This window comes from Pinus tabuliformis, chromosome 1_2 (assembly GCF_031772625.1).
Source record: "Pinus tabuliformis cultivar Carrire ecotype Pingquan chromosome 1_2, CPIR1, whole genome shotgun sequence".
Lineage (NCBI taxonomy): Eukaryota > Viridiplantae > Streptophyta > Pinopsida > Pinales > Pinaceae > Pinus > Pinus tabuliformis.
Genome location: NC_142298.1, coordinates 299,221,901 through 299,248,318, shown reverse-complemented (window position 1 = coordinate 299,248,318; position 26,418 = coordinate 299,221,901). Strand labels below are relative to the sequence as shown.

The following is a 26,418-nucleotide window of genomic DNA, read 5'->3' as shown; positions in this document are numbered from 1 at the left end:
TTATTTACCAATCCAAGGAAAACAAACCAGGAGATAGAAGGAGGCCTATTGCACGGAGGGTTCCTTTCCATTAATTGAAGCTTGAGATCTCCAAGTCGAGGTAGTCGATCGTTGAGGAATAGGGCTTTCCATTTCGACTCTTGAAAGAAATTCTTACAAGATTATTATCTGCCATTAAAAAATTATAAAAATACTGAAACATTTATTATTGGCATTACGAAGATCCATAAAATTGGTATAAGAAATTTCACAATTGACATAAGTCCTCTAAATTTATATCTATATAGATCTAGACATAATAAATGGAACTGAAGTAAGTATGAAATGTTTTCACAGACCATATAAATTAACAAATGATGTATGAAAGTTTCACAGATATCGAACTATCCAAATGACTGTATATTAAATACATAGATTGGATGTGGTTGCAATATTCAATGATTATTTTTTGCACCAAAATGTGCTCTCCATTTACATTAGTGAGAGCATATAATTTAGGAGAGAATAATTTGATATGTTATTTTGTTTTTTCAAAAAAGATTCAAATCTCTTGAAATGAAAATATGATTTAATTCCTATCAACTCTTGGTAGATCCACATTTAAAATAAATCTCGACATAATTATCATTAAAAAATAACTAAAATATATTATTGTTAAAAAATAATTGATATGTGAAAATACACAATCACCCACTCATATTTATAAAAGTTATTTATTTTTAATAAATAAAAATGTAATTTTTAATCATAATACATTTTCTAAAATAAATTTAGATTACTTAATTAAAATGTATTGTTATATGTTTTAAGAATGATGATAAACCTCACATAAAATGGCATTACATTCTAATTGCTATACACACCTTTTATTATTACGTTTTTATTTGTAATATATATATATAAGTTTTCCTTTCCTTTGGAATGTTAAATGTTAATGTATGTACTAGTGAAAACGAGCTTAAATATTTTTGTGTTCATAACTTAATAAATCACATATATAAATTATTATATGATTTCCATTATAAAATCAAATAATTAATATAGTGTAATAATGATGGTTAATCTCTCTATATTAGATCATTTGATGTTTTTTTTTATTCCACTTTCTTTTAATACGCTTATTATTATTCACACTCATTTATTGATTTTCTCGATTTCTGGCCCAAGCAAAATCATCGATTATATCAGAATAGTTTAGTTTCGTCACACTTTCTTCATTGTGGTTATTTTAGGAGCTAGAACATCAATTATATCAAAATAGTTAAGTAGTTTCGTCACACTTTCTTTGATCTATGTTTTAGTGTGACTATGGTCTCCAATTGGCACCAATTAGTTTGTAGTGTGACTATGGTTTCCAGTTGGCGCCAATTAGTTTGTAGTGTGACCAATAGTGAGCCTATGACAAGTTCTATAGAAATTTAATATGTGAAAATAACTTATTCTACATCATGTTTAATGTAACCATGATTTAAACATGAATTTGTTGAATCAATATCATATTTCACCTATTCTATCTAAGAACATATTTTCCATGATGTTTAATGTAACCATGATTTAAACATGAACTTGTTGAACCATTAACAGATCTCACCCATATTATCTAAGTTTTCTTTTTATAATGAGTTTCATTTTTTCCCTTAATCCATAAAAGGTTCATACTTCACTTCTCCCTGACCAATTTATAAATGATTCATACTTAGTCCAATTTTTAAGGCTTGTGTGGAGATACATCTTTCTGAAGTAACCTTTTGCGGTATGCACATTAGTTTTCTTCACAAAAGACTTCTACATTCTTCATACTTCGATGATTTTTTTTGTGTGTGTGTGGAAGAGTCCAACATTCTTTTTGGCACACAACCTTTTCCTCACACACCCCAACTTTTGCACTTTATGTAGTAAAGAACCTCACACACTCCAACTTCTGCACTTCACATAGTAAAGAATCTTGCACCTTGTTATCGTTTAGTTCTATAAGAGTGATCTATCTTCCAATGAATTGTACTTAGTGAAATTCATGTAAGTATGTCTAACACACCTTTCAAGGGTAATTCAAGATGCATTTAAGAAAACTTGATTTTCAAGATAAAAGTGATTGGTTACTTTTGGTAATGATAATGATGGCCACTTGACAACTATTGAACAATTACACTCCAATTTTAAAGAAATCGACAAAGAAATATTTGCACTCAAGAGTAAAGTAATATATTTTAATTCTACCTATAAAAGATTAAATATAAGACTAGATTAAAAGATCCTTAACAAAAATCTTTAATCATGAATAAACATCAAAGGTAGTTACATCAAGAAGATTCAAAAGCAGAGATATATTCTCCAACACTTGGATACTGAAGAGGAGAGATAGTTTCATCCATCATTCTTCTACAAATTGTGTGAGCGTATATTATTTTTGAAGTAATTTCCCTTCTTTCTTCTTAATCTTTGATCATCTAGGTTTATTCCATTTGTAAAGTCGATTCTTGACTATATTTATCTTTTCTTCCACATTACTATATAATTTAATTTGGTCAATGAGAGCACCATCCCAGTCTGTTTAGGATGAATACATTTCTTTTATCATTTAAGTATCAAGATGATTTGTAAATTGTCGTGAATATTCCACTTAACAGTTTGTCACAATAGATATGATAAAATTATACTTAAAAATATGAAATCTACACTATGAGGGTTTATTTCTCTATTTTTGGGTTTGTTTATTATGTATACGTGAAAATTATAATTATGCAAAAAATAGAGAACAACGAAACAAAAACTTACAAACTATGATTGGCACAAGATATAATCTAGGAAACCCTTTCAAGAGAAAACCCATTTGGAAGATGAGGCCACTCTGCTCTCTTTCTCTAAATAGAAAATTGTTGCTAGTACAAAGAAGTAAGGTTGTTGCATGTGGGTTGGTATAGTTCACAAATCTTTTATGTGTGCTCTTTCCCTTTCCCTCTTGTCTACTCTGCTCGTTTATGGAACAAATGCACTCTAAAAGAATGAACCCCTTTTCCTCATAGTGGCTCAATTATAACATAACTTGATAGCCTACTAGTGATTACGTTTGACTCCCTCAACTCTTAACCAAAGTTACAATATGGAACTTTCTAGAGTCGTCTTCATTATGATCATGTGGCTAGCCCCTTTCCCATGAATAATGGGGGCTAACATGACATCCTCTCAAATTATGGTGGTCAAAACAAGAAGTTCAACGTCTGATTGACATAAATTTTGTATACAGACTCCGATTGAGGTGATTCTTGTGTCATTGGAAAGGTCTTTATGTGTAGAATATGAGAAAAAGATGATGCAGTAAATCAACAAAGAATTCTCTCAAAAGGTTGCAGACCCCAATTTGATAAACAGGGCCTCGCTCGTAAAAATGGTCTTGTGAGATGATTCCATCACTTTTTCCACTCTAAAAGCACTGAGATAGATGACAAACAATATAATGATCCAATCTGAATTACACCTCCCAATTTTAAAAAGCTTTTGGTCGCCAAAATATTTTGTTGAATAAAATAAAGAAATTTTTCGTCTACCTTCTCTCACCTTCACTATTTTCCCTTACCTAAAAATTTCCTTTTGAGTCCGACACTTACTGTCAAAAGCATATGTTGCAACATTGCTCGCTGCTCACACAACTAGTTGGGAAATGGGTCTATATATAGACAGAAAAAAGTTGTTGCGTCAGAACAGAAAAGGTCCCGCCCTCGAGAATGTAAAACCACTCAAAAATATTTGTAACGGTACACCATTCATCCATGTATATTTTTATGTTTAGAAAAGTACGTCGTCTGTTGGAGAGTATTAACACCCAATAAAATTCAACAATTGTGCTGGTCCTTGTCATCGTTTTTTCTGCATTTTCTTACAATATTATATGACCAAAAGACTTTTATCATGAGACGTCTATGGAAGAGTAATAATGTTCAATACACTTGAAGCAATTTATTGGGTTTTGGTTCTCTTTATTGTGTTTATGTTTCTTATTTTATTTGAAAGTGTAAGATTCGTTGAATTTGAATTGATTTTTTTAATTTGAATTTTTTAATTTGTATTATATTTGATAATTAAAAAATAAATATTTTTTAAATATAATTTAATTATATTATTAACGTAATTATATTAGTAAATATAATTGATATGTAAAATAATAATATTATTTTTTTAATTTTAATTTATATTATTTATTATTTACCTTATGATTTTATAATTATATTAATTAGATATAACACTATAAATATAAGTTCTGAAAAAAAAAATACAATTTTGGTCTCTATTTCGAGAATCAAACATTTTGCTATGTCTTTCTTTCTCCTTCCACAAAAGTTTCGATATTTTATAGGATAAGCTAGGCAACAACAAAAATTTAGGTATTGCGTAATTTATATAGAATAAAAAAATTATTATTTTTAATAAATAAAAATGTAATTAAAGTGAAAATTACATTTTTATTTATTAAAAATAATAATTTTTTTTATAAATATAAATAGGTAATTAGGTAATTGTGTTTTTTTTCATATATATATAATTTGAATGAGAATGAAATTATATATTTTTGTGTTTATAATTTGCTATATCATATATATTATTGATTTTTATTATAAAATCAAGTTATATTATTGATTTTTATTATAAAATCAAGTTATTAGTCCACTGTAATATTGATAATGAAATTATATATTTAAATTAATTATTTGATGTTTTTATTTATTTTATTTATTTTTAATATGTTATTATTATTCATATTCATTTATTAATTAAAAAAAATTCACTAAATATTTTTAAAAAACCTCCAATTCGTGGTTATAAATTTTGGCCTTTTAGGAATTGGCACATCAATTATATCAAAGTAAGTAAATAGTTTCAACACAATCTCATTGATCTATTTTTTCAGAGAAAAAAAACCAACATAGATTTATATTAAGAAAATATAAAGATCCTCCATACATAAGGCTGCAGATTCAGCTGAAAAGAAGCCCCACATGTTTTGAAAAAAGGAAATACGTTTACGGATAGTCCGAAAGCTCCATATCAGAAGCAGGAAAAAAACCTACACATCACATCTATATAGCCCACATGACCTGGATTGCCACAGATTTATACAGAAGCAGGAAGAGATAGTCCACATAATGTTTTCATTTACAGATAACACATACGAAAATAGGAACAGACAGATCGTCCTAGAAGCAGAGATCCAAAAATATAAAGACTGTTACCAGCAAAACCGGAGCAGAAAAAAAAGACCCCAGAATCATATTGCAGGCACATTTGGCGAACAGACATTTTGATGAAAAGATTCATGGCAAGCCAGGATTCGCTGAAGAATGGCATGAAGGGGAACCCCTGAACCTTGGAAGATTTGATCATTTCGCCAGATCCACAAGAACCAACAGGAAATGATAAACAACGACCTCCAAGATGAGGATTGTTTGCTCCACCAAATGAAGGCATCCTGGACAGAAGAGAAGATAATGTAAGGAAAACCAAACTGTAAAGACAAATCATACCAGATATTGAGAGACGAAGCACATTGAAAGAACATGTGCAGGTTTGATTCCGCATCATTGAGGCGCATAGAACATCTGCTCGGCCCCTGCCATGATTTCCTCTGAATGAGCTCCCATGTAAGATTTTTGTTCCAAAATAACAGCCAAGAGAAAATAATCATTTTGAGAGGACATGCAACCTTCCAGAGACAGGGGGGAAACTGCGACTGAGTACTGCCTTCAGTGATAGAGATCAGATCAGCATAGATAATCTTTACGCTCATTGACTGATTGGATCTTTTGAGGCCCCAAACCAGAAGATCTTTTGTACCTGATCGCGTGATTCCAAAGCTGCAAACGCTCGCTTTTACCAAATTCCACTGGGAGAACATCAAAAGGGGGAGATGCAGGTCTTCACCATCTTTCCAAACCGGGGATAGACCAGACCATTCTTTTATCAGCTTATCCCAAGTAAAGCATCCCAGCCTATGAAAAGTGAGGATCAACGGCAGAGGAAACGAGAACTCCCGGGCACAAGAAATAGGATCATAACCAATGAGCATACTAGCTCTCGAGCAAAGATTCCAGCTAAAACACTTCATGAAGAAATGATGCACTTTCCTGAGACTCTGCCAAATCGACGATCCCCTCCTGATACCAATGGACCGCCTCCTGTACCAATATTCAATACTCTTGTCTCGAAGGTATTTTGCCTTTATAATCTTACTCCATGGTCCGTCGCCAAATATACCTCGATGAAGAGATTTACATAGAAGGGCATTTCTGAAGGTGCGCAAATCCAACAGGCCCCATCCACCGGCACTTTTTGGTTTCGAAATAGCCGAGAGCTTAACAAGATGAATTTTGTTCTGAAATGAATGGCCTCCCCATAGGAAATTCGCAATCAATCTGTTCATATGGTTTATAGTGCTAGCGGGGAGATAGAAAATATGAGCCCAATAGACTGAAAGTTGAGTAAGGACGGCCTGTACAAGGATGAATATGCCAGCCAGATAAAGAAATTTTAACTCCCATGCTGAAATCCTTTTATAAAACCGATCTATTAGCCATAACCAATCCATATTTGAGTTCCCTTTTGCCTTTAAGGAGAAACCCAAGTATTTAAACCCTTGCTTTATTGAAAGAGGAGCAATACTCATCAGATCAGATATCCAGAGAACAATCTCCATATTTGAATCATTATGAAACAAGGAGGATTTTTCCTTATTGATAAACAGGCCTGTAGCTCTCTGAAATTTGGTGAGAATATCATTTATGCAAATCCACGAGGCCTTACAAAGCATAGCAAAGATAAGGACATCGTCCACAAAGAGATTATGAGAAAGGGAGACTTCCTTACAAATCTTTACCGGGCGGCATCGCTTCTCCACAACTGCTTTATTTATCTGCAAACTGAGAGAGTTCATTACCAGAATGAAGAGCAGTGGGGAAAGGGGGCATCCCTGTCGGAGTCCTCTCTCCGCTTGGAAAAAAGGCGAAGGATATCCGTTTACTATTACTGAATATTTGACATTCTCAACACAGCTCATTACCCAATTAACACTTTGAGACTTCAGTCCAATTTTTGCCAGTAGGATTCTTAAAAAACCCCAATCCACACAATCATAGGCTTTTTGCAAGTCAATCTTGAGGATGGCCGCGTCCCTATTTTTTGACAGCATTGAGAACAGAGCTTCCTGTGTCATGGCAACCGCAAGTTAAAAATAATTAATATTATTTTATATTAATGGAGAAAATGGTTACATTGTTGTAACGTTCTCCCTAGTTTAGGATTAGTTCCTAAAGTTTAGGGGTTTGGGTGCAACTTCCTAATTCCTAGTATTGTATTTAATGATGTAATCTTTCATTGATGAATAATAGAGTATACGAGAGTGATCTCTCTGTTTTGGTGAGTGTAGTCTCCAGGTGCAGGCCACACCTGAGAGCTACATCTCTTTCTTTTCAATTCTGTTCACATTTTATCTTGGTATCAGAGCTCAGATTGGGTGAGCCTGATCTTTTGTCACCTTGTGGTTGAAGTGCCTTTTTTGTAGCTAGCTTACCTGTGTGGCAGAATTTCCTGTGTGGCTTGAAGTGCCTTTGTGGCCACGTGTACACAAGAGCTCTGTGCTCAATTGAGCAGGTGGACTGCAGAACACCTCGCTCGGACTCAGATTATTATTATTATTATTATTATTAATTTTTTTTTTTTTTTTTTTTTTTTTTTTTTTTTTTTTTTTTTTTCTGAGTGGAGAGGATATTGGCGCGCTTTTTGCGCTGACAGAAGCGCCAAGAGGGGGAATTAGCGCGGATTTGTTGGGATTAATCGCGCTAGAGCACCAGAACATCCAATTGGCGCGGAATTTAAGGAGGAAATCGCGCCAACAAAAATACTCTAACCGATTTTTTAATTGGCGCGGATTTTTCACTCGGGATCACGCCAACACAAAGAGGATTTTTCGCTCGCTGATTGAGGACGCGCCAATCTTCCTTCAAGGGGATCTGCGGGAAGCCTCAACTTCGTTTGGCGGTTTGCAAGGGGTGCAGATCGGCGAAGTTGCAGATCTATCCGGGAGAGGCAGATCGGATCAATTTTTTATCAGATCGGATCTTCGGCTGTATTGAAGACGCCGAATTTTCTCGTTGGAGCGGGATTGCCAGACACTGTAGATCGGTGGCAGAGGTGACAGATCGATCTGACAGGTATTGTTTTTTTGTTGTTGGGTAGATTCAGAATGAGTAATACGATGGAATCTTACCTTAACGAGTCTGGTAAACTTAATGGATCTAACTTCACAAATTGGAAGTTTAAGATCCAGACCTTGCTCGAGGGTGTGAATGCTTGGTCCATAGTTACAGGCGATGAGCAGAAGCTGAATGGAGGGCCACAGGAGCAAGATTGGGAAAAACGAGAGAACAAGGCCAAAGTCTTGTTGAAGATGTCTGTGAAAGACAATGTTATTGCGCACATCAGAGACTGTAAAACGTCCGTGGACATCTGGACGAAAATCAAAAGTCTGTATGAGACCCAGAATACAAGCAGAGTCTTGGCACTTAAAAGCAAGCTATTTTCAATGAGGATGGACGAAAGGGAGACTGCTACTGCATTTGTTGCGCGAATTAAAGATGTGAAAGACGAATTGGGGGCCATCGGAGTGGCGGTGTCTGATGAAGATCTTGTTGCAATCACAATGAACGAGATGCGTGATGATTTTCAAACGTTCATCACTGGAGTATCGGCAAGGGAGAAAGCGCCCTCATTTGATGATCTCACTGGGATCTTGCAGCAAGAGGAGGAGTGGCAGCAGAACTTGAACCCCCAGAGTGATGATCTTGCGCTGATGGTGAAACGACGATCATCCAAAGGAAAGTAGTCACAGCAGCAATCAAAGCAGAAAGGAGGAACATCACATAAGAATTTGCATTCTCATAAAGGTATGCTTGCAAATTATTCTGAAAAGAAATGTTATTATTGTGGAAAGAAGGGTCATATACAGAGTGAATGTTATAAGAAGCAGGCTGATGATGCAAAGAGGAGGCAGGCAAATGCAAAGCACAGAGGATACTTTGTTGAAGAAGAAGACTTCAGTCATGAATTTCGACTGTTCACAGTCGATTGTGCCCTTTCAGCATCTAATGAAGATGACATTTGGTATGTCGATTCCGGTGCATCCTCTCACATGACAGGGAAAAAGGAATTTTTTGATAGTCTTGAAGAAAGTATAAATGGATCAAAAATATATCTAGGAGATGACAGTGGATACGAGATTAAAGGTCATGGGGTGATTTCAGTTAAGTTACCAAATGGAAAAATTAGTCACCTTACAAATGTTTTATATGTACCTGGAATTAAGAAAAATATGATATCTGTATCCATGATGGCTGATCAAGATATGCAAGTCGAGTTTTTCAAGACTCATTGTGTGATAAAGGATTGCAGGAATGAAATAGTTGCAACAGGCATGCGAGTTGGAAGCTTATACAGACTCGATGCAAAAAGCATACCAAAGCAAGCCATGGTTGCAGGAGGATCGACAGCCGAACAACTCTGGCATCAGAGGTTCGGTCATTTGAATTTGCAGGACCTCATGTTATTGCAGAAGAAAGGTATGGTCGAGGGACTCCCTATCTTTCATAATATTCAGTTAAATTGTGATGGTTGTGCCTTAGGAAAAATGCATAGAGAACAGTTTCCTGTGCATGATAGGAGGAAGGAAACAAACATTTTAGAACTAGTGCACACTGATGTATGCGGACCTATGCAGACAAGGTCGCTAGGAGGAGCATACTATTTTTTGTTATTTACTGATGACTGCACTAGATATTCATGGGTTTATTTTTTGAACAAGAAAAGTCAGACTTTCCAGTGCTTTATAGAATTTAAAACCTTGGTGGAAAAGCAGTTTGGTAAGAGTATAAAAATTCTCCGATCTGATCAAGGGGGAGAATACAAGCTAAAGGAATTCATGAAATTCTGCAAATCTCACGAGATCGTTCAGCAGTATACAGTGCCACACACAACACAGCAGAATGGAGTTGCAGAGCGCAAAAACAGAACCTTGGTGGAGTGTGCAAGGAGCATGTTACAAGGTAAGGGTCTGTCTAATAGCTTTTGGGCAGAGGCTATTAATACTGTTGTATATTTGAAGAACAAAAGTCCTACCAGGTATCTTGGCTTCAAAACCCCTTTTGAAGCTCTATATGGATTTAAACCAGCAGTAAACCATCTAAGAGTATTTGGGTCAAAAGCATTTGCCCATATACCCAAAGCTGATAGGAAGAAATTAGATCCTAAAGCTGTGAAATGCATTTTTGTTGGTTATGGCACAAAATTTAAAGCATATAAATTGTTCAATCCTGAGTCTCGTAAGACATTTTCAAGCAGGGATGTAGTGTTTCATGAATAGGTACAGGAAGGGAAAGATGACATTGGTGATGATTGGCACATTCCATTGTTGTTGGAGGAAAACAGCGAGGATGAAAGAGAGCAGGAGCAGAAAGAAGAGCAGAAAGAAGAGCAAAAAGAAGAACAGCAAGAAGGTGATAATGCAAGCCCAGTCATAGCAGAAGAAAAAAAATTTGAGGTAAGTCCCCTACCAAGGAGGTTAGGTAGGAAGACTCAATTACCATTAAAATTGAGAAACTATGCTTTGATGTCAAAGGTTTTGAACATTGTAGAACCCTCTAATTATAAAGAAGCTAGTCAATTTAAGGAATGGAGAGCTGCAATGAATGAAGAAATGGAATCAATTCTTAGAAATGATACTTGGGATTTAGTTGAGCTGCCTAAGAATAAAACACCCATAGGATGCAAATGGCTGTTTAAACCAAAAATGAATGCAGATGGAAGTATAGAAAAGTTAAAAGCTAGGCTGGTTGCAAAAGGATATTCACAGCAGGAAGGTATAGATTTTGATGATACTTTTGCACCTGTAGCAAAGTTAAATACAATCAGAATGCTTATTGCTTTAGCTACTAAATGTAATTGGGAATTACACCAGCTTGATGTTAAATCTGCATTTTTAAATGGTGATTTAAAAGAGGAAATTTACTTAGTACAACCAGAAGGATATGTAAAGCAGGGGCAGGAACATCTTGTTTGCAGATTGAAAAAGGCTTTATATGGTTTAAAGCAAGCACCCAGGTCTTGGTACGAAAAGGTTGATTCTTTCTTTATAGAGCATGGTTTCCATAGAATTTTAAATGACCCAAATTTGTATACCAAGTACAATAATCAGGGGCAGATTATTTTGATTTCTTTGTATGTGGACGATATGATTATAACAGGAAATGCAGATGATTTAATCAGAGGAATCAAAAGGCTTATGGCACAAGTTTTTGAGATGAAGGATCTCGGAAGCCTTCACTACTGTCTGGGATTAGAAGTATGCAGAGATACTGGGCAAACTTTTCTTACCCAAGGGAAGTATGCCAGAAATCTGTTGGAAAAGTTTGGTATGGATCAGTGTAGAGCAGCAGCGACACCTTTGCAGCAGAATCTGAAATTGAACAGTGATGATGGCACTAAGGAGGTTGATGCCACAATGTACAGACAGCTGGTTGGCAGCTTGATATATCTTACAACAACCAGACCTGACTTGGCATACTCTGTTAGTGTATTGAGCCAATTCATGTCGAAACCGCTTGAAAGTCACTGGATAGCAGCAAAGAGCGTGTTGAGGTATCTTTGTGGTACTGTTAATTATGGTATTTTATACACTGATGTATCTGATGTTACTCTAGCAGGTTTTTCAGACTCAGACTAGGCAGGTAACCTGGATGATCGGAGGTCCATCACATGTTATGCATTCAACATAGGTTCAGGGGTCATAGCTTGGAGCAGCAAGAAGTAGAGTACTGTAGCCTTGTCTTCATGTGAAGCTGAGTATCAAGCATTGTGTGCAGCAACGTGTGAAGTGATCTAGTTGAGAAGGCTTCTCAAAGATGCAGGAAAAGAACAGAAGAATCCCACTTCCATCAAAAGCGACAACCAGAGCACCATTAAATTAGCATACAATCCAGTGTTTCACAAAAACACCAAACATATAGACACTCAGTTCCATTTTGTTAGAGAGAAAATACAGTCAAAAGAAATTGCTGTTGAATATTGTAAAACTTGTGACAATGTGGCTGATATTTTCACAAAGCCTCTTGCACGAGTGAAATTTGAATTGTTTAGAAAGATGCTAGGAGTCCAGGAGAACCCTTTCTCCATTAGGGGGGGAGTTAAAAATAATTAATATTATTTTATATTAATGGAGAAAATGGTTACATTGTTGTAACGTTCTCCCTAGTTTAGGATTAGTTCCTAAAGTTTAGGGGTTTGGGTGCAACTTCCTAATTCCTAGTATTGTATTTAATGATGTAATCTTTCATTGATGAATAATAGAGTATACGAGAGTGATCTCTCTGTTTTGGTGAGTGTAGTCTCCAGGTGCAGGCCACACCTGAGAGCTACATCTCTTTCTTTTCAATTCTGTTCACATTTTATCTCCGCATCCAAAATAAAACGACCCTTTAAAAAGGCATGTTGGTCCCCCGAAATAAAGGAATTTAAGATAGGCTTCATTCTTTCCGCAATGATTTTTGAGGATATTTTGAACATGATGTTGCAAAGCGAGATAGGTCTAAAATCATGAAAGGACTCAGACCTCTTCTTTTTTGGAATTAGAGCTATAAATGTTGAAGTAGTGGCAGAATGGATGCTTCCAGACATCCGAGATGCTTCGACCATCCACAGCAAGTCTGATTTAAGAAGGTCAAATAAGTGGGAGAAGAATTCAATTGGCCATCCGTCCGGGCCCGAATTTTTATCCTTTTTAAAGGATTTGATAGCTTTTAAAAGTTCATCTTCAGAAATTGGCTTAATAAACTCATCATTTGCAGCTTCATCAAACATTTCCGGAACCAACTCTATTCCCCACATAGCATCTTGAAAGAGAACCTCCCTTCTTTTATATTGATTTTGGAAAAATCTCACGGCCTCCATCGTGATCTCATGCTGTGATATGAGAACATTTCTGGTTCCGTCTTTTATGCTCCAAATGGAGTTCCTTTCTCTCCTTGCATTTGCAAATTTATGGAAGAATCTCGTATTTCTGTCTCCCTCCTTGAGCCATATGGCTCTGCTTTTTAGGCGCCATGTAGCCTCCTCCTTTAGCAGGATCATTTGTTTCCTTTTCTCCAACTTCCTTATCATGCTTTTTAGTTCTAAAGAAAGACTATTGGGATCAGCTATCTGTAGAAGGGAATCCAGTTCCTTCCGTGTATTTTCCAGCTCTTGTTTATCCTTTCTCCTCTTTTGATTTTGCCATTCCTTCGTCACGGCCCGCAAGCTCTCCATTTTAACACGGAAAGGCATATAAGGCGCCATTTCCGATTCAATGAGGCTCTTCCATTTACTGGAGATTATTTCATTATAAGAAGAGTCTGCTAAATGTATCCTATTGAATTTAAAAGGATAGCCAAGTCTGATAGAATTTTCTCTCCATTTTAGGAAAATGGGTCTATGGTCCGAAGAGTGATCATTCCCGATGGATAATACTGGCAATCCCATTTTTGCAATAATGCTGGCATGCATAATGGCTCTGTCAATTCTCTTTGCTATGTAGGCTTGTCCGGTCCTACTGTTGTCCCATGTAGGCCTCATTTTATCAGGGGCAATGTCCACTAGATCCCTATTTAGTAATTCTTTCCTCATTCTATCAGCCAGTGGGTCATTTTTCCTGCAATTACCCCAACATTCATCAGGATTGAGAGTCAGATTAAAATCACCCACCATCAATAGAGAATCGATCTCAAAAATTCGGGATTGAAATAGCCTTTCCCAAAAAGAAAGTCTATTTTTGTATGGTGCATAGATATTTAGCAAGTTGAGAACAAAAGTTTGACCCCTGATAGATGCTGTTATAAGAATTCCTGCACTGCACTTGTAAGCTTTTGCCCTTATCGACTCTGGGTCCCACAAAACGACAAGACCACCTGACGCCGTTTGCCTCAGTGGCAACCATATACCATTGCGGAAACATTCTCCTAAAGTAAGCAATTGACACATAGCTAGGATGCATGGTTTCCTGGATAAAAATGATCTTTGGATGAGCCCTGAAGAAAACATCTTTCAGCGCATTAAATTTTGGAGCTGCGCCTAAGCCCCTGATATTCATAGAAACAAGAAAGGTCATTTTGATGATTTTCCAACCATACATGCTCTAAGAGGCTGAAGCTCAGGTGAATCCAAAACAGGAACTTCCACAAGTGATAAATTCCTTACTCCATGTACAGTGGCTACAGTTCTTCCTCTAAAATGACGACTACCTCCTTTAGATTTCTTCCTAACCGTTATATTTTTTGCCGAATTTGGACTTATATTATGAATGGGCGAGCTGATCGGCTTGTGGATGGTCAGTGGTTCAAAATCCAGAGATGTCCTATTTAGAAGATAGTCAATGTCACTATCAAGATTGTTGACAGGGGAATCTAAGAGCGTATTATCCGGGGAGAGCACATGACAATGATCATTTCTTATTGGATCCTTCCCTTTTGAAACATCAGTACGAGATTTCACAGGGGTCGGGGAAGAAGAGGATATCTGGATTGGGAGAGAACCAACAACAATGTCCCTTTGATTCATAACAGGGGGAGAAGGAACCGGGATATCCTCACGGGGCTCCGGAATTTGAGCGAATATAGGAGGCGAGAAATATGAATCCACCCGACCAAGAGAGTCTTGTAGGGAGCAATTTGGATCTGGCTCAGATATTGAATCATGGATATGTTGATTCTTCTTTATAGCATGAGCCGCATGTTTTTGTTCCACCTGTAGGGAGGTCTCCCGAACCTCCAAAGATTCCAGGGAGTGGTCGGATTCAGACTTCCTATCTAGATTGAATTTGGACTTCTTAATTCTTCTGGAGGCTCGATGACTGCAATTTTTGATCAAGTGTCCAGTTTTGTGACACCAGGAGCACCTGAAGGGTATGCCCCAAAAGTCTAACCTTTGATGGATTTTAGAACTGCCCCAAGCTAACTCCAAATGATCGGGATATCCACCTTTGAAAGGTTTCTCAATAAGGATCCAAGCAATTCGCTTGTCTTTCTCTCCTCTGCACCAGGGATCTACATACACGAACCTGCCAATCGAATTGCCAATTTTTGAGAGGGTTTCTTCTGACCATAGTTCCAGCGGCAAGTTCGGGAGTTTCACCCATATTAAACTGTTCGATGGGGTGTTCTTTAAAGGATCGAAACCTATATACCAACGAGAAAGTGCCAGGAAACTTCTGCCAGAAACCCAGGGATTATTTAGAATCATCTCTAAATCAGATGCTTTTAAGAAATGGAATGAGTACCATTCCTTCATGAGCCGGGAGATGATAGGGGTATACCCTATCAGAGGAGACCATTTTTCCGACAACCATTTCCTCATGACCGAGTCATCCATTTCAGGGAAATTCCACTTCCCGACCAGAGCTAAGTTCTTCAGACTGTCGATTCGTTCTGAAAGGGTGGTACCATCCAGAGAAACAGCTTCCGGGGGAGGAACTGTCTTTACAGGGTTCTTGGATTTGTTAAAAAAGAGGGAAGGAGAGTCGCCTTTCCTAGATAAATCCTTTTTTGATCCATGTAACACTTTACAGGCTGGATTAATTATCATATCCTCCACTGTTGCTTGCCAGCCTGTAAGGTTTGATCCTTTTTCCCGCGCCTCCTCTGCTTGAATGGTGGCCTGTACAAGCGCTCTCGTGGCTGATGAGTCAGACTCATCCGCCATCATTTATGGATGATAGGACGCGATCAGGGTAAAGATAAGTGTTTTGGGATCTATCACCACAGTAGAAGTACAAGCAATATCTAGCCCGTAGATCTTTCTGTGAAAAAACCCCAGATAGAGTAATGCCTGGAGGATAAGAAATTTAATAAGACAGATCAGGAAAGATCTATCCGTGGATTCAATCCTGACAAGAGTACGCAACTAGATAGGAATAATTAAGAGCTTCTGCGGAGTGTGGGTGCGGACAGCTAGAGATAGAAGACTCCAGAACGGGAGTATGGAGGCGGATCAGTTGACAGACTAAAAAAGTATCTGATGATAAGACAGAGCAGGACAAGTTAACATTCCCCTAGTCAAGAGGGGTGTGTATTGAAACTGGACGTAGGTATCACCAATAAAGATAGACAGAGACTGATAACTATTCGGGAAGATTTTGAATTTTCCGGTCACCGGAAAGATAGGAGAGCCATAACCTGATTCTGGTATACCGGCAGTCGTTTGAAACCACTTTTGGAACCAGAAGGGAGATTGAAGCTCTATGCAGAAGGATAATCGTGACAGTCTATACAGCAACAAATAGGCTGAAAAACGCACCACAATTCCCCTATTCTAATGCGAAAATCAGTACAGGGGCTGTAAAAAACTATGGAGTTCTTTATCTTTGTAAGGATTGCCTTCAACATTTTTATATCATGAACCACTGCTTAGCCTATATCTATACCATATATTGTTAAAACAGATTGCTACCATCCCTGAAAACAGACATCATCATTTCAGAAATTATTTACAGAAAACTATGATGAGAATAGAATAACTAACCTCCTTGAGCTATGACCGGAGCAGCGGGAGAGAGCGTCCAAACCGGTCCAGAGAGAGCCATGCAAGAGTGGACGAGAGCCCCGAAGAATCTGAGACCCAAAGAGGCCCAAATTTTGTACACAGGAAAAACTTAGGTGCAGACTCCCCTCGCAACAAAAATTGCCGTGAAATCCAAGGCCAGAAGGCCCCCGGATTTGAGAGAAGAAAAACACAATTAAGCGTTCTGAAGGAATACTTGTAGGCTCGAAGGGTCGACGTAACACCCTCCTATTCTCGTTCCAGGCGTCCTTACATGTAAACTAGAGCCATCAACATGTCCAATGGAGAGGAGGGGATAACATGCATGACCCTATATCCTATACGCAGGGTGGCGAATCTTAATGTGATTATGGTCTCTAATAGGCACCACTTAGTTTGTATTGTGACCATGAGTGAGCCTATGACAAGTTCTATAACAATCTTAGATGTGGCAAGAACATATTCTCCATTATGTTCAAGTTAACCATGATTTAAACATGAACTCATTGATCCATTTTCATGTCTCACCCATACTATCATTGTTTTCCTTTTGCAATGACCTTCATTTTCTTCCCTTCCATTTTCCATTAATCCATAAAAGATTCATACTTCAGATCCCCTTGATCAAGTTATAAGTGTTTCATACTTAGTCCAATTTTTAAGACTTGAGTGGATATCCATCTTCCTAAAGTAACCTTTCTCACTCTACACATTACTTATCTTCGTAGAAGACTCCTATATTTTCATACTTTAGCAATTTTTCACTTATGTGTGAAATTTACTGCCACATTCTTTTCCCCACACAATTTTTTCCTCGCGTACCTTGACTTTCACACTTCGCATAGTAAAGAATCTCACACCTTGTTATTGTCTAGTTCTATAAGAGTGATCTCTCTCCCTAAGAGTTATACTTAGTGAAATTCATGTAAGTATGCCTCACACACCTTTCAAGGGCAATTCCATACACATTTAAGAAAACACGATATTCAAGGTAAAAGGTGGTTAGTTTCTTCTTTTAATGATAATGATGACCACTTGGGGAATATTGAACAATTGAGCTCTGATTTTAAAGAAGAGGAAGAAATCATTGCACTCAGGTTAAAGTAGGATATTTTAGTTCCACCTATGAAGGAGTATATACATGACTGGGTTAAAAGATCCTTAACAAAAATCATTAATCTTGAATAATTGTCAAAGGTGGTTACATCGAGAAGATTCATAAGGCTAAGATATATGCTCGAACACTTTGATGGTGAAGAGGAGAGATCATTCCATCCATCATACTTCTACAAATTTTGTGGGTGTACTTTTTATTTTGAAGTAATTTCCCTTCTTTCTTCCCAGTATTTGATCATCTAACTTTATTAGTATGTTGTCCATTTGTAAAGTCATTTTTTGACTACATTTCTCTTTTCTTCCAAATTACTATACTATTTCATTTGGTTAATGGGAGCCCCATTTTAGTCTGTTTAGGACAAATACATTTATTTTATCGTTTACGTATGAATTCATTATGTAGTGCAACAAGCAGACACTTTATTTGAACTTGAACTTCAATTTGTAAAAAAAATTACTCTCGCAAAGAGCTATTTGAATAGTTCATGACATTTCCGATTCCAAAGACTTTTATAAAGCATGAGATATCATGAATGTTCTCCTATGCATCTTATGGTTCTAAATGAATAAAATCATTTAAATCTCTCTGAAATATACATGTCATCATTTTTATTTTTATGTCCAAATACATTGCTTCAAATTTGTTTTTCTCATGGTATGAATGGATACATGTGATGGAATAAGTTAGGTATTTCTATTTGTGACTTTACCATATTTTCAATCATAGTTTTATTTATTGTTTCCCTTTAAACCACTTGATCCACTCATAGGTGTAGAGTCTTAAATGCTATATTTATTTATATGAAAAAAATACATTTAAAATTGGAGTGTGAAAGAGAAGTACCACCTCTATAAAAATGTAGAGGTAAATTGAACAATTCCTTAGGAGGTTGATGATCGTATCTAACATGAAAAGAGATCAACAGAGCTCCAACTTGTTACTATTTATTCATTAGTGTATCTTCTAGGTGTCACCTTTGACACATTAGTGTGCATCCAACCACACTTCATTAGGCTCTGTATTCTTAGGCATGGTCAACAAAATCTTACCCTTGATAAAATCAACATGCTTTCAATTCAAGGTCATCAAAGTTGATCAAGTTAATGCTAACATCAATGACCAACTTAAAAAACATTATTATTTCTAGGATTCAAAAGGTGTTTGTTATAGTTGAATGTCACTTTTTAAGATCTCCAGCAGTGGAAACGATATCCATTACTTGTATATTCTCCATAGTCATTCAACAAATTGTCACCTCAATTCACCATCAAAAATCCTAAAATTACTTTTTAAAATTTAACTTGCTCTTTTCTATTGAATTACTATTGTGAAAATACTAATGTCCTTGAATTCAAATGCAAAACAAACACAATGCAAAAAAAATTCAACAATGCACTACAAGACAAAGAGATTTATTTTATAGAAACCGAGTGTGTGAAAAATACAAATTGAATTGGTTTGCTAAGCTCCTTATTATCCTCAAAGAAAATTACAAATTACAAAGGTCTTAATATGAGTTTTTTCTCTATTGCCTAAACTTAGATGTTTCAGGTCTATAATACATCCTATGCTCTACTTTCATTGTCCCCTCAACTAAACTTAACTCTCTCTCTCTCTCTCTCTCTCTCTACAAGTTGTTACTATCCTTCGTCTCTTCAATTCTCTCCCTATAAATTGTTTCATTGCCATTGCATGTAGTTGAATTATTCATCAATCCTAGAGACTCCACTCTCTTAATATGTCCATGCATACTGTTTAACCTCTATGTCTCCAATTGAAGAAGACACAAAAACCTTTCTAACACCTCTCTAACTACATGTGCAATCTCCTACCACTAACTTAGTTATCAATAATAACACCTATAGTCAAGCAATGCGAGAAATATATCACTTGTTCATGTTGCCTTATATGATGGTTAACAAATAGATACATGCATGTGGAAATGATTAATACTTATTTTGACCCTCTATGGCCATCCAATTAAATAGAAGAATTCAAGATTATATACTTTAAAGGCACCCTTTAAAATAACATGCTTTACTAGTGGGAAGGACCATAATCACCCCTAAGAAGTGAAAGATCATTTTTGAAAGAATGGAGTGAATTTATAAAACCATCCATAGACATTTTTATGCTCATCAAAATATGATGGAAACTACATGAGTCCATAAATGAATTTGGGTACGAGTTAAGAAAAGGTTTCAATGATGCATAAATAGTATATAAGATGAGAAGCGCATCCGGTGGTTATCATACTCCTCTTTGGTAATTCACGTCATTATTTAAAATATGAATTTAAATGCATATTAAGATTCTTTAAATAAGTTATCACAACACTATAATGGATTGCTGGAATCCCTCATGCCATCAAATGAATAAACCTCGGTTATCTAACAAAAATGTAGACCTTGCAACACTAGGTCACTTAGCTTATTATTTAAAAGTCCAATAGATATTTTGTTAACACTTCAAACGAATTTCCTAAACAATGTTCATTAGATACAGTGTAAACTCTCCTTACTATTCTTCATGTTTAGTAGACTAGCATACTCATAGATCGAAGGCACTAAATAATTATTGTTCTTCCATAATAGATATAAACATAATCAACATAATTAATGTGCAATAATGGTTGCACATGCATGCTTTATTAATGTTAAAAAGTTAATTATTTTATGAGTTATCTATTCCATTGCAATAATTACCCATGCATTACCCACATCATTGAATCATGTTTAGTTTGTTCCAACAAAACAGCTTGCTCCAAACATTTTGTCTCCCTTGCACTCATGTAGATGTCATAACTTAATATAATTTCAAAACCTTAACCTTTATCAAGCTACAATAATATTGCTCTTCCAAATTCGATGAAACTATACATGATGCAAAGCATGAGCTCAAATTGTTATCAAATCAAAAACCCAAATCAAGGTAAAAATTAGTAATTCGATGTTTTGATATATAATCACAATTTGTCCTTTTATTAGTACAAATGAAAGTGTTTGTGACTTCTACAAACCCATAAACCATGACTATCCATTATCAAGTGATTCAATTAGAGAATATCAAACATCCATCTCATTCCTATATCCGTGGAACCAATTGCCATAGTATATTCAATTGGTGAACTCTTGATGCACATGCAACTCTTAAGATTACAATAATGCCTAAATGTGGCCTAGAGAATCTCTCCAATATTTACATTACCCAACAGCACCTATGCACATTAATTTCAAGGAACCAACAATTTTACTTATACTATCGATAGTGATGAGCTAGCTAGAATTTATAAAGTATTGGATGATATTAGAAGTGGGTTATACTCCCTAGAAGTGTGTTATACTTCCTAGATAACACTACCTTCCTATGAGACTCTATTATTGGAAACTATCATAAAAGTTTGAGATGATGCAAGTTAAATAAAATGTTAAAGGTGGTGTGCTAAAAAATGTGCAACAACACCAAGTTAATTTAATGGCTCACTTATAACCTTGAGGTCATAGAGATTAATCATCCCTCCTTCAAGAAAAGCATTATGTTTTGACCTCTTTGTATAAGTTGAGTGTGAACAAGGATCCTCCTAAGACAAATACACTAGCTCTATGTTGAATGATAAAGGTCAATATGTTAATTCCAAAGCACTTCAACTATATCAAATCTTTATGTGTCAATTGAATGTAGCTCAAATGGTTGGGAAAAATGTTGTTATCCTCCAAACTCAAGTTCAATTCACAAATGTGACATGTTGAGTTCATAATGAGAATATCCTTTTAATGGATTCAAGCCTTATTTTCCGAGAGTCCCTTAGTGGTTAAAACATGTATATTCCTCATATGGAATATAAATATATTTCTTCGAAGGAAAAATATCAAATTTTAAGGCTCTTGAGGTCCTTATATTAAGGCCCTAATATGCTTTCATTGTTAGTTTATTTTTTATATTAGGCATTCATGTATAACCTTTAATTGTACCCTTGGTCTCCTATATATAAACCAAGGATAGTTAGTCTTCGGCTAATTAAATCTTGTCTTATACATTGTATTAATTGTAAAAAGAGGTTTTCTCCTCAAAGTGGACTGTGGTTGTTGGTTTTTTTTTTATCATTTTTAAGGCGCAAGGTTCATAACATATGATATCAAAACATAAAAACCTATGGTTTTTCAACTTCAAATGAGTCATCATGGGATTTTCATGATAACTTTAATTTGGGGATGACTTAGATTGTGAAATTTTGAAATGATTTAGGGGAGATCACAAAGTACATATAGAGAAAAATTTAAGATTCTAGTTTTCTATACTTTTGGAGATACACCCTATGGAAGTTAGAGTTTGTGAATGGTCCTAAAATCTATATAAAATGAGGATATTGGAATTTTTGCTATAAATTTTGTTTTGGCAAGTTTCAAATGGTGAAATTTTCAACATATAGATGATAAATATCAAGGAATATATAATAAAAAAATTAGATTCCGATTCACTATAATTACAAAGATATACCTTGTAGAAGTTAGGCTTTCTAAATGGTCATGAAATCAATTTCAAATGAGTCATATTAGCATATTCGCTATAAATTTTCTCTTTGATGGTTCAAAATGTGGAAGTTTGAACATATTAAGAAAACATATAGAGATATGTCTGGTAAAGTTTCATTTTTTGGTTTATTATAATTTTAGAAATATACCCTATGTAAGTTAGGATTTAGGAATGGTCCTCAAATCAATTTCAAATGAGTGATTTGGGCTTTTCCACTACAATTTATTTTGCTATTATTCAAACTGTAAATTTTCTAGACATCTAAGGAAACTTACTGAAGTACCTCAAGTAGAAATTTTAGAATATGACTTGAAAAATTGGACACATGGCTTACTTTACAAGATCACTCTATGGAAGAGTTCAAAAATCAATAAGTTTTGGGAAAGCTACCACAAATTTTACTTGGCACATCAAATTTTGGTCAAACTTGTGGAATTATAAAAAAGGAAAATAAAATTACTATAGGATAAATTTTTAGATTTAGGAGGGCTCAAATCTCAAATATATTATAGATATAAGGCTTCTGTGATTTATATTGTGCGCATAGCTGTTTTCTGGATCCATCACGTTGATATTGGATTGTATCGACATTTTTGTTTTCACTTCTTTCAACTGCAACAAAGTTGCTATGACCAAATGAATATATTGGACACATATAAAATTTGGCTGGTAGGCTTGAGAAATAATGTTGTCTTTACATTTCTTTACATCTTCAAAGAAATTCTCCAATAACACCACTCAATTAACTAGATATGTATAATTTGAAGGATATTTATAATTTTATAACAATGTGCTTTTCGACTTAGTGCATCATAATAAATAATAATGCACTTTCTTTAGATTATCTTCTGGTGCAATGACAATAAATACATCACCTTCTCTAACCATATCAGAAAGACAATCAAAATCCTTGTCAATCACAACCACTTCATTGTCCATCTCCTCATTAGTAAACTTTGGAAGTGGGGGCAATGGTGTCAATTCTTCGTGTATCCATGGTTTGACATATTTGTTATTATGGTTTACACACTCAATGGTGGAGTCCATATCATCAATACATGCAGGAAAAAATCAAGAGTACTTTCATTTATGAATTGAGAATATATTTATCATTTTCTCACTTGTAATAGAGTGCAAACCTCTTGTTCCATGGATTTGTTGACAATTATATGGCATCGATCTATTAACATCACCCAACGTAATATTCCAAAAGTACATGCTTGAGGAAAAATTTCATGTAAGTCAAATTTAGTGATTTATAAATATATCAGTAGAAAAACACATGTAACACACACACACACATACTCTTACCTATGCACATGAGCCATCCTTGGATTCGATACATGGCTTAAATTTTGTTTTCACCAGTTAACAACATCATTTGAATCTACAAATTGAGAAGCATCTCAATTCAATCGATGCCTCGTAAGTGAACGTTTTAGGCATGCCCCAGCTTCATCATGCTCTCCTTTTCCATGCCCCGTCTCAAAGAAATTCCACGTATGATGAATGTCAGTGTTTTTATGACAATGAAAAAACTAGGGGAATGATTGTGATTATTTAAATTGACCAGCACAACCATTTGACCATACCCAATGTTATTTAAAAGTGTCTTCCTTTCTAATAAATCCTTATAAAGAATATTAAAACAATGTTGAACAAAACATGTATCATGTGTATGATCATCACTGATGTAGAAATGGTACTCTTTAATCACTTCACGATTATTTTCATTACTATCAAAACCATTGATACCAAGCTATGGATGTTCGGAAAAATACTAAGAGGGGGGGGGGGAGGGGGAAGTGAATGAATATTTTAAAAATCACTAAAACCTTTCAATTTCTTATTCATATTTCTATGCGTGACTTTCATTCAGTGAATTAGCATATGTACGCGATTGTGATGGAGACAAGTAGCGTATATCCAGTGAACTAAGTGTTCAGTTATTTCATCATCTGTTTAACTTGAACTAGTGCATCAGTACTTCTTTAGACATTAATTAAATAATAACCATGTGTAGTAAGAATTGAGTAAACCATCACACATAAGAAATACATCAACACACATGAACACCAAGATTTTTAGGTGGAAACCCAATGTGGGAAAGAACCACCACCACTTTCATCTCTATCTTTATAAAGAAAACATCTCACAATATTATATTTCTATAGACTCATACTAGCATGCAACCACCCACTTGTGGAAGGCTACAACCTTCTCTCGTTCTCTAGCACCCACTGGAAGGGAGCTTGAACCCCCTGATCTCGTTTATCGACACCCACCAAAAAGGAGCTCCAACCTCTTGATCAAATTTACCAACTACCACTGGAAGGAATCTCCGACTTCCTCACGAAAGGCTCCAACCCTCAACACCTTCGTGGACCATGTTTCTTAATGTTCATACTAGATCCACCTAAACCAAAACATCAAATATGTAGGCCACGTTTCATCAAATTTTTAGATTGGACCCACTACCATCATTTAAGCCCAATTCAATATTGAAACCAAACAATGTATCAAATCACTTAATCACTGAACAAACTGAATCACCAAATCAATCATTGAACTAACTTATTCTCAAACAACCAAACCAACTTATATCACTGTATACCCATTCATCAGAATACTAGACCACATACTGTTCATCACTGAGACCAAATCCTGTCACTGCAAACGCTGGTCAATCTTATGTGAGAATATTATATACGCAACTATTATGAGACATATCAGCGTATATACGTGCTTTCTCTCTAGATAACTTGCGTACACATCTCAAAAACATCGAACCCTAAAAATGAATCACTGCACTACTAAAATAAATCACTGAAACACATACTGGCCTTGTCTAATCTAGGTGGATATTGGTGGCCACCCACCTCTTCCACCTAGACCTCTAGTTGGTTTCATCTGTTTCCTTGTTTATCGTAGAATTTACTATTTTTAGCAGTTTTTTCGGGTCCTAAACTTTCGGAGCAGTTTTGAACCCCTAAACAGAGATATCATATCCAACAAGGTATCATACACACCAAACAGAGATAATATGACCAAGTTATGACCCCGAAAAGTTGGATCCCTAACTAACCCCAACGGGGCCCACAAACTCTTGGCGTTCCATCTCCTGGGGTTAGGGTTTTGGTTGTTTAGGGTTTTCCCTTGTTGTTCAATAATAAATAGGCCCTTGAGCCTCATTTGTAACATAGTTTAGAGGCATGTAGCCACCACATCCCTTCTTAGAGATAAGCTACCATCGCTCGAGATAGTTTATTTCCATTTCTATTTGTAAGCATAATTTAGTATTTGATATTAATGAAATGAAGTGTTATTTCTGTTGTATCTCTGCATTTATGGTTATATCTATGATTTGTTGTGTTCCTATTTAAGGTAAAATGAGTGGTATAAGAGCGGTCTTCTTTTTCTCTGTTTTTCTTTGCATGTCCCCAATGAGGTTGGGATATAAGGAGTTAGGACTCGAACTGGTCGAACGTTTGCAAGACCAGCCTCGCAAATCCCGACAACCTCCCATGGTGGAAGAGAGGAAAGATGAGGTGGTAGGAGATCCTTTCAAAATCTTGCTTGAAGAAGCCCTTGAGCGATAGAGGAATGTGATGATGGAAAAATTTGCCCAGATCCTTCAACGACTACCCAAAGGTGACACATCTTCTTACAACAGCCACTCTAGAAGCACCACACCCTTTAAGGTACAAGTTAACTTTGACATCCCCATATTTTAAGGTCAAATAGATGCAGACACTATAGATAAATGGTTAAATCTGCTAGAAGGATAATTTTATGTTCATGATTTTTCCAACCTGGAAAATATTACTTTTGCACTTCTCAAAGCCGCCACCCACATCAAGGATTGGTGGGAAACCTGATGGGAGAAGAAGGACGAAATTACACACTCACTATTTTAAGCTGCACCCACATGGGATTCATTCCGGGATGCCATCAAGGAGTAGTACTACCCTGTTGGTAGATATGAGGATAAATACATAAAGTGGACCACTCTACGGTAGGGAAGGGGTCAAGACATGCCGAATTTTACCAATGTTTTTCATACCCTTCGCACATATTTGGGTATCAAGGATTCTGAGCGACATTTGGTACCCAAGTACTGTGACTGTCTACACAGATACATTCAGGACGAGATGGAGTTCCTGGAC

General features: G+C 35.9%; 1 protein-coding gene across 1 annotated transcript; it reads right to left on the bottom strand.

Annotated features, from left to right (window-relative positions):
• Window positions 1-5,148: 5,148 nt before the first annotated feature.
• On the bottom strand, window positions 5,149-7,201 carry LOC149205523 (uncharacterized). The gene is made up of 2 exons (XM_089397431.1): window positions 5,517-7,201; window positions 5,149-5,461 (listed from the first exon to the last, which is right to left on the bottom strand). The coding sequence occupies exons 1-2, from the start codon at window positions 7,199-7,201 to the stop codon at window positions 5,149-5,151; spliced, it is 1,998 nt and encodes a 665-aa protein (XP_089253557.1).
• Between the last annotated feature and the right edge of the window lie 19,217 nt (window positions 7,202-26,418).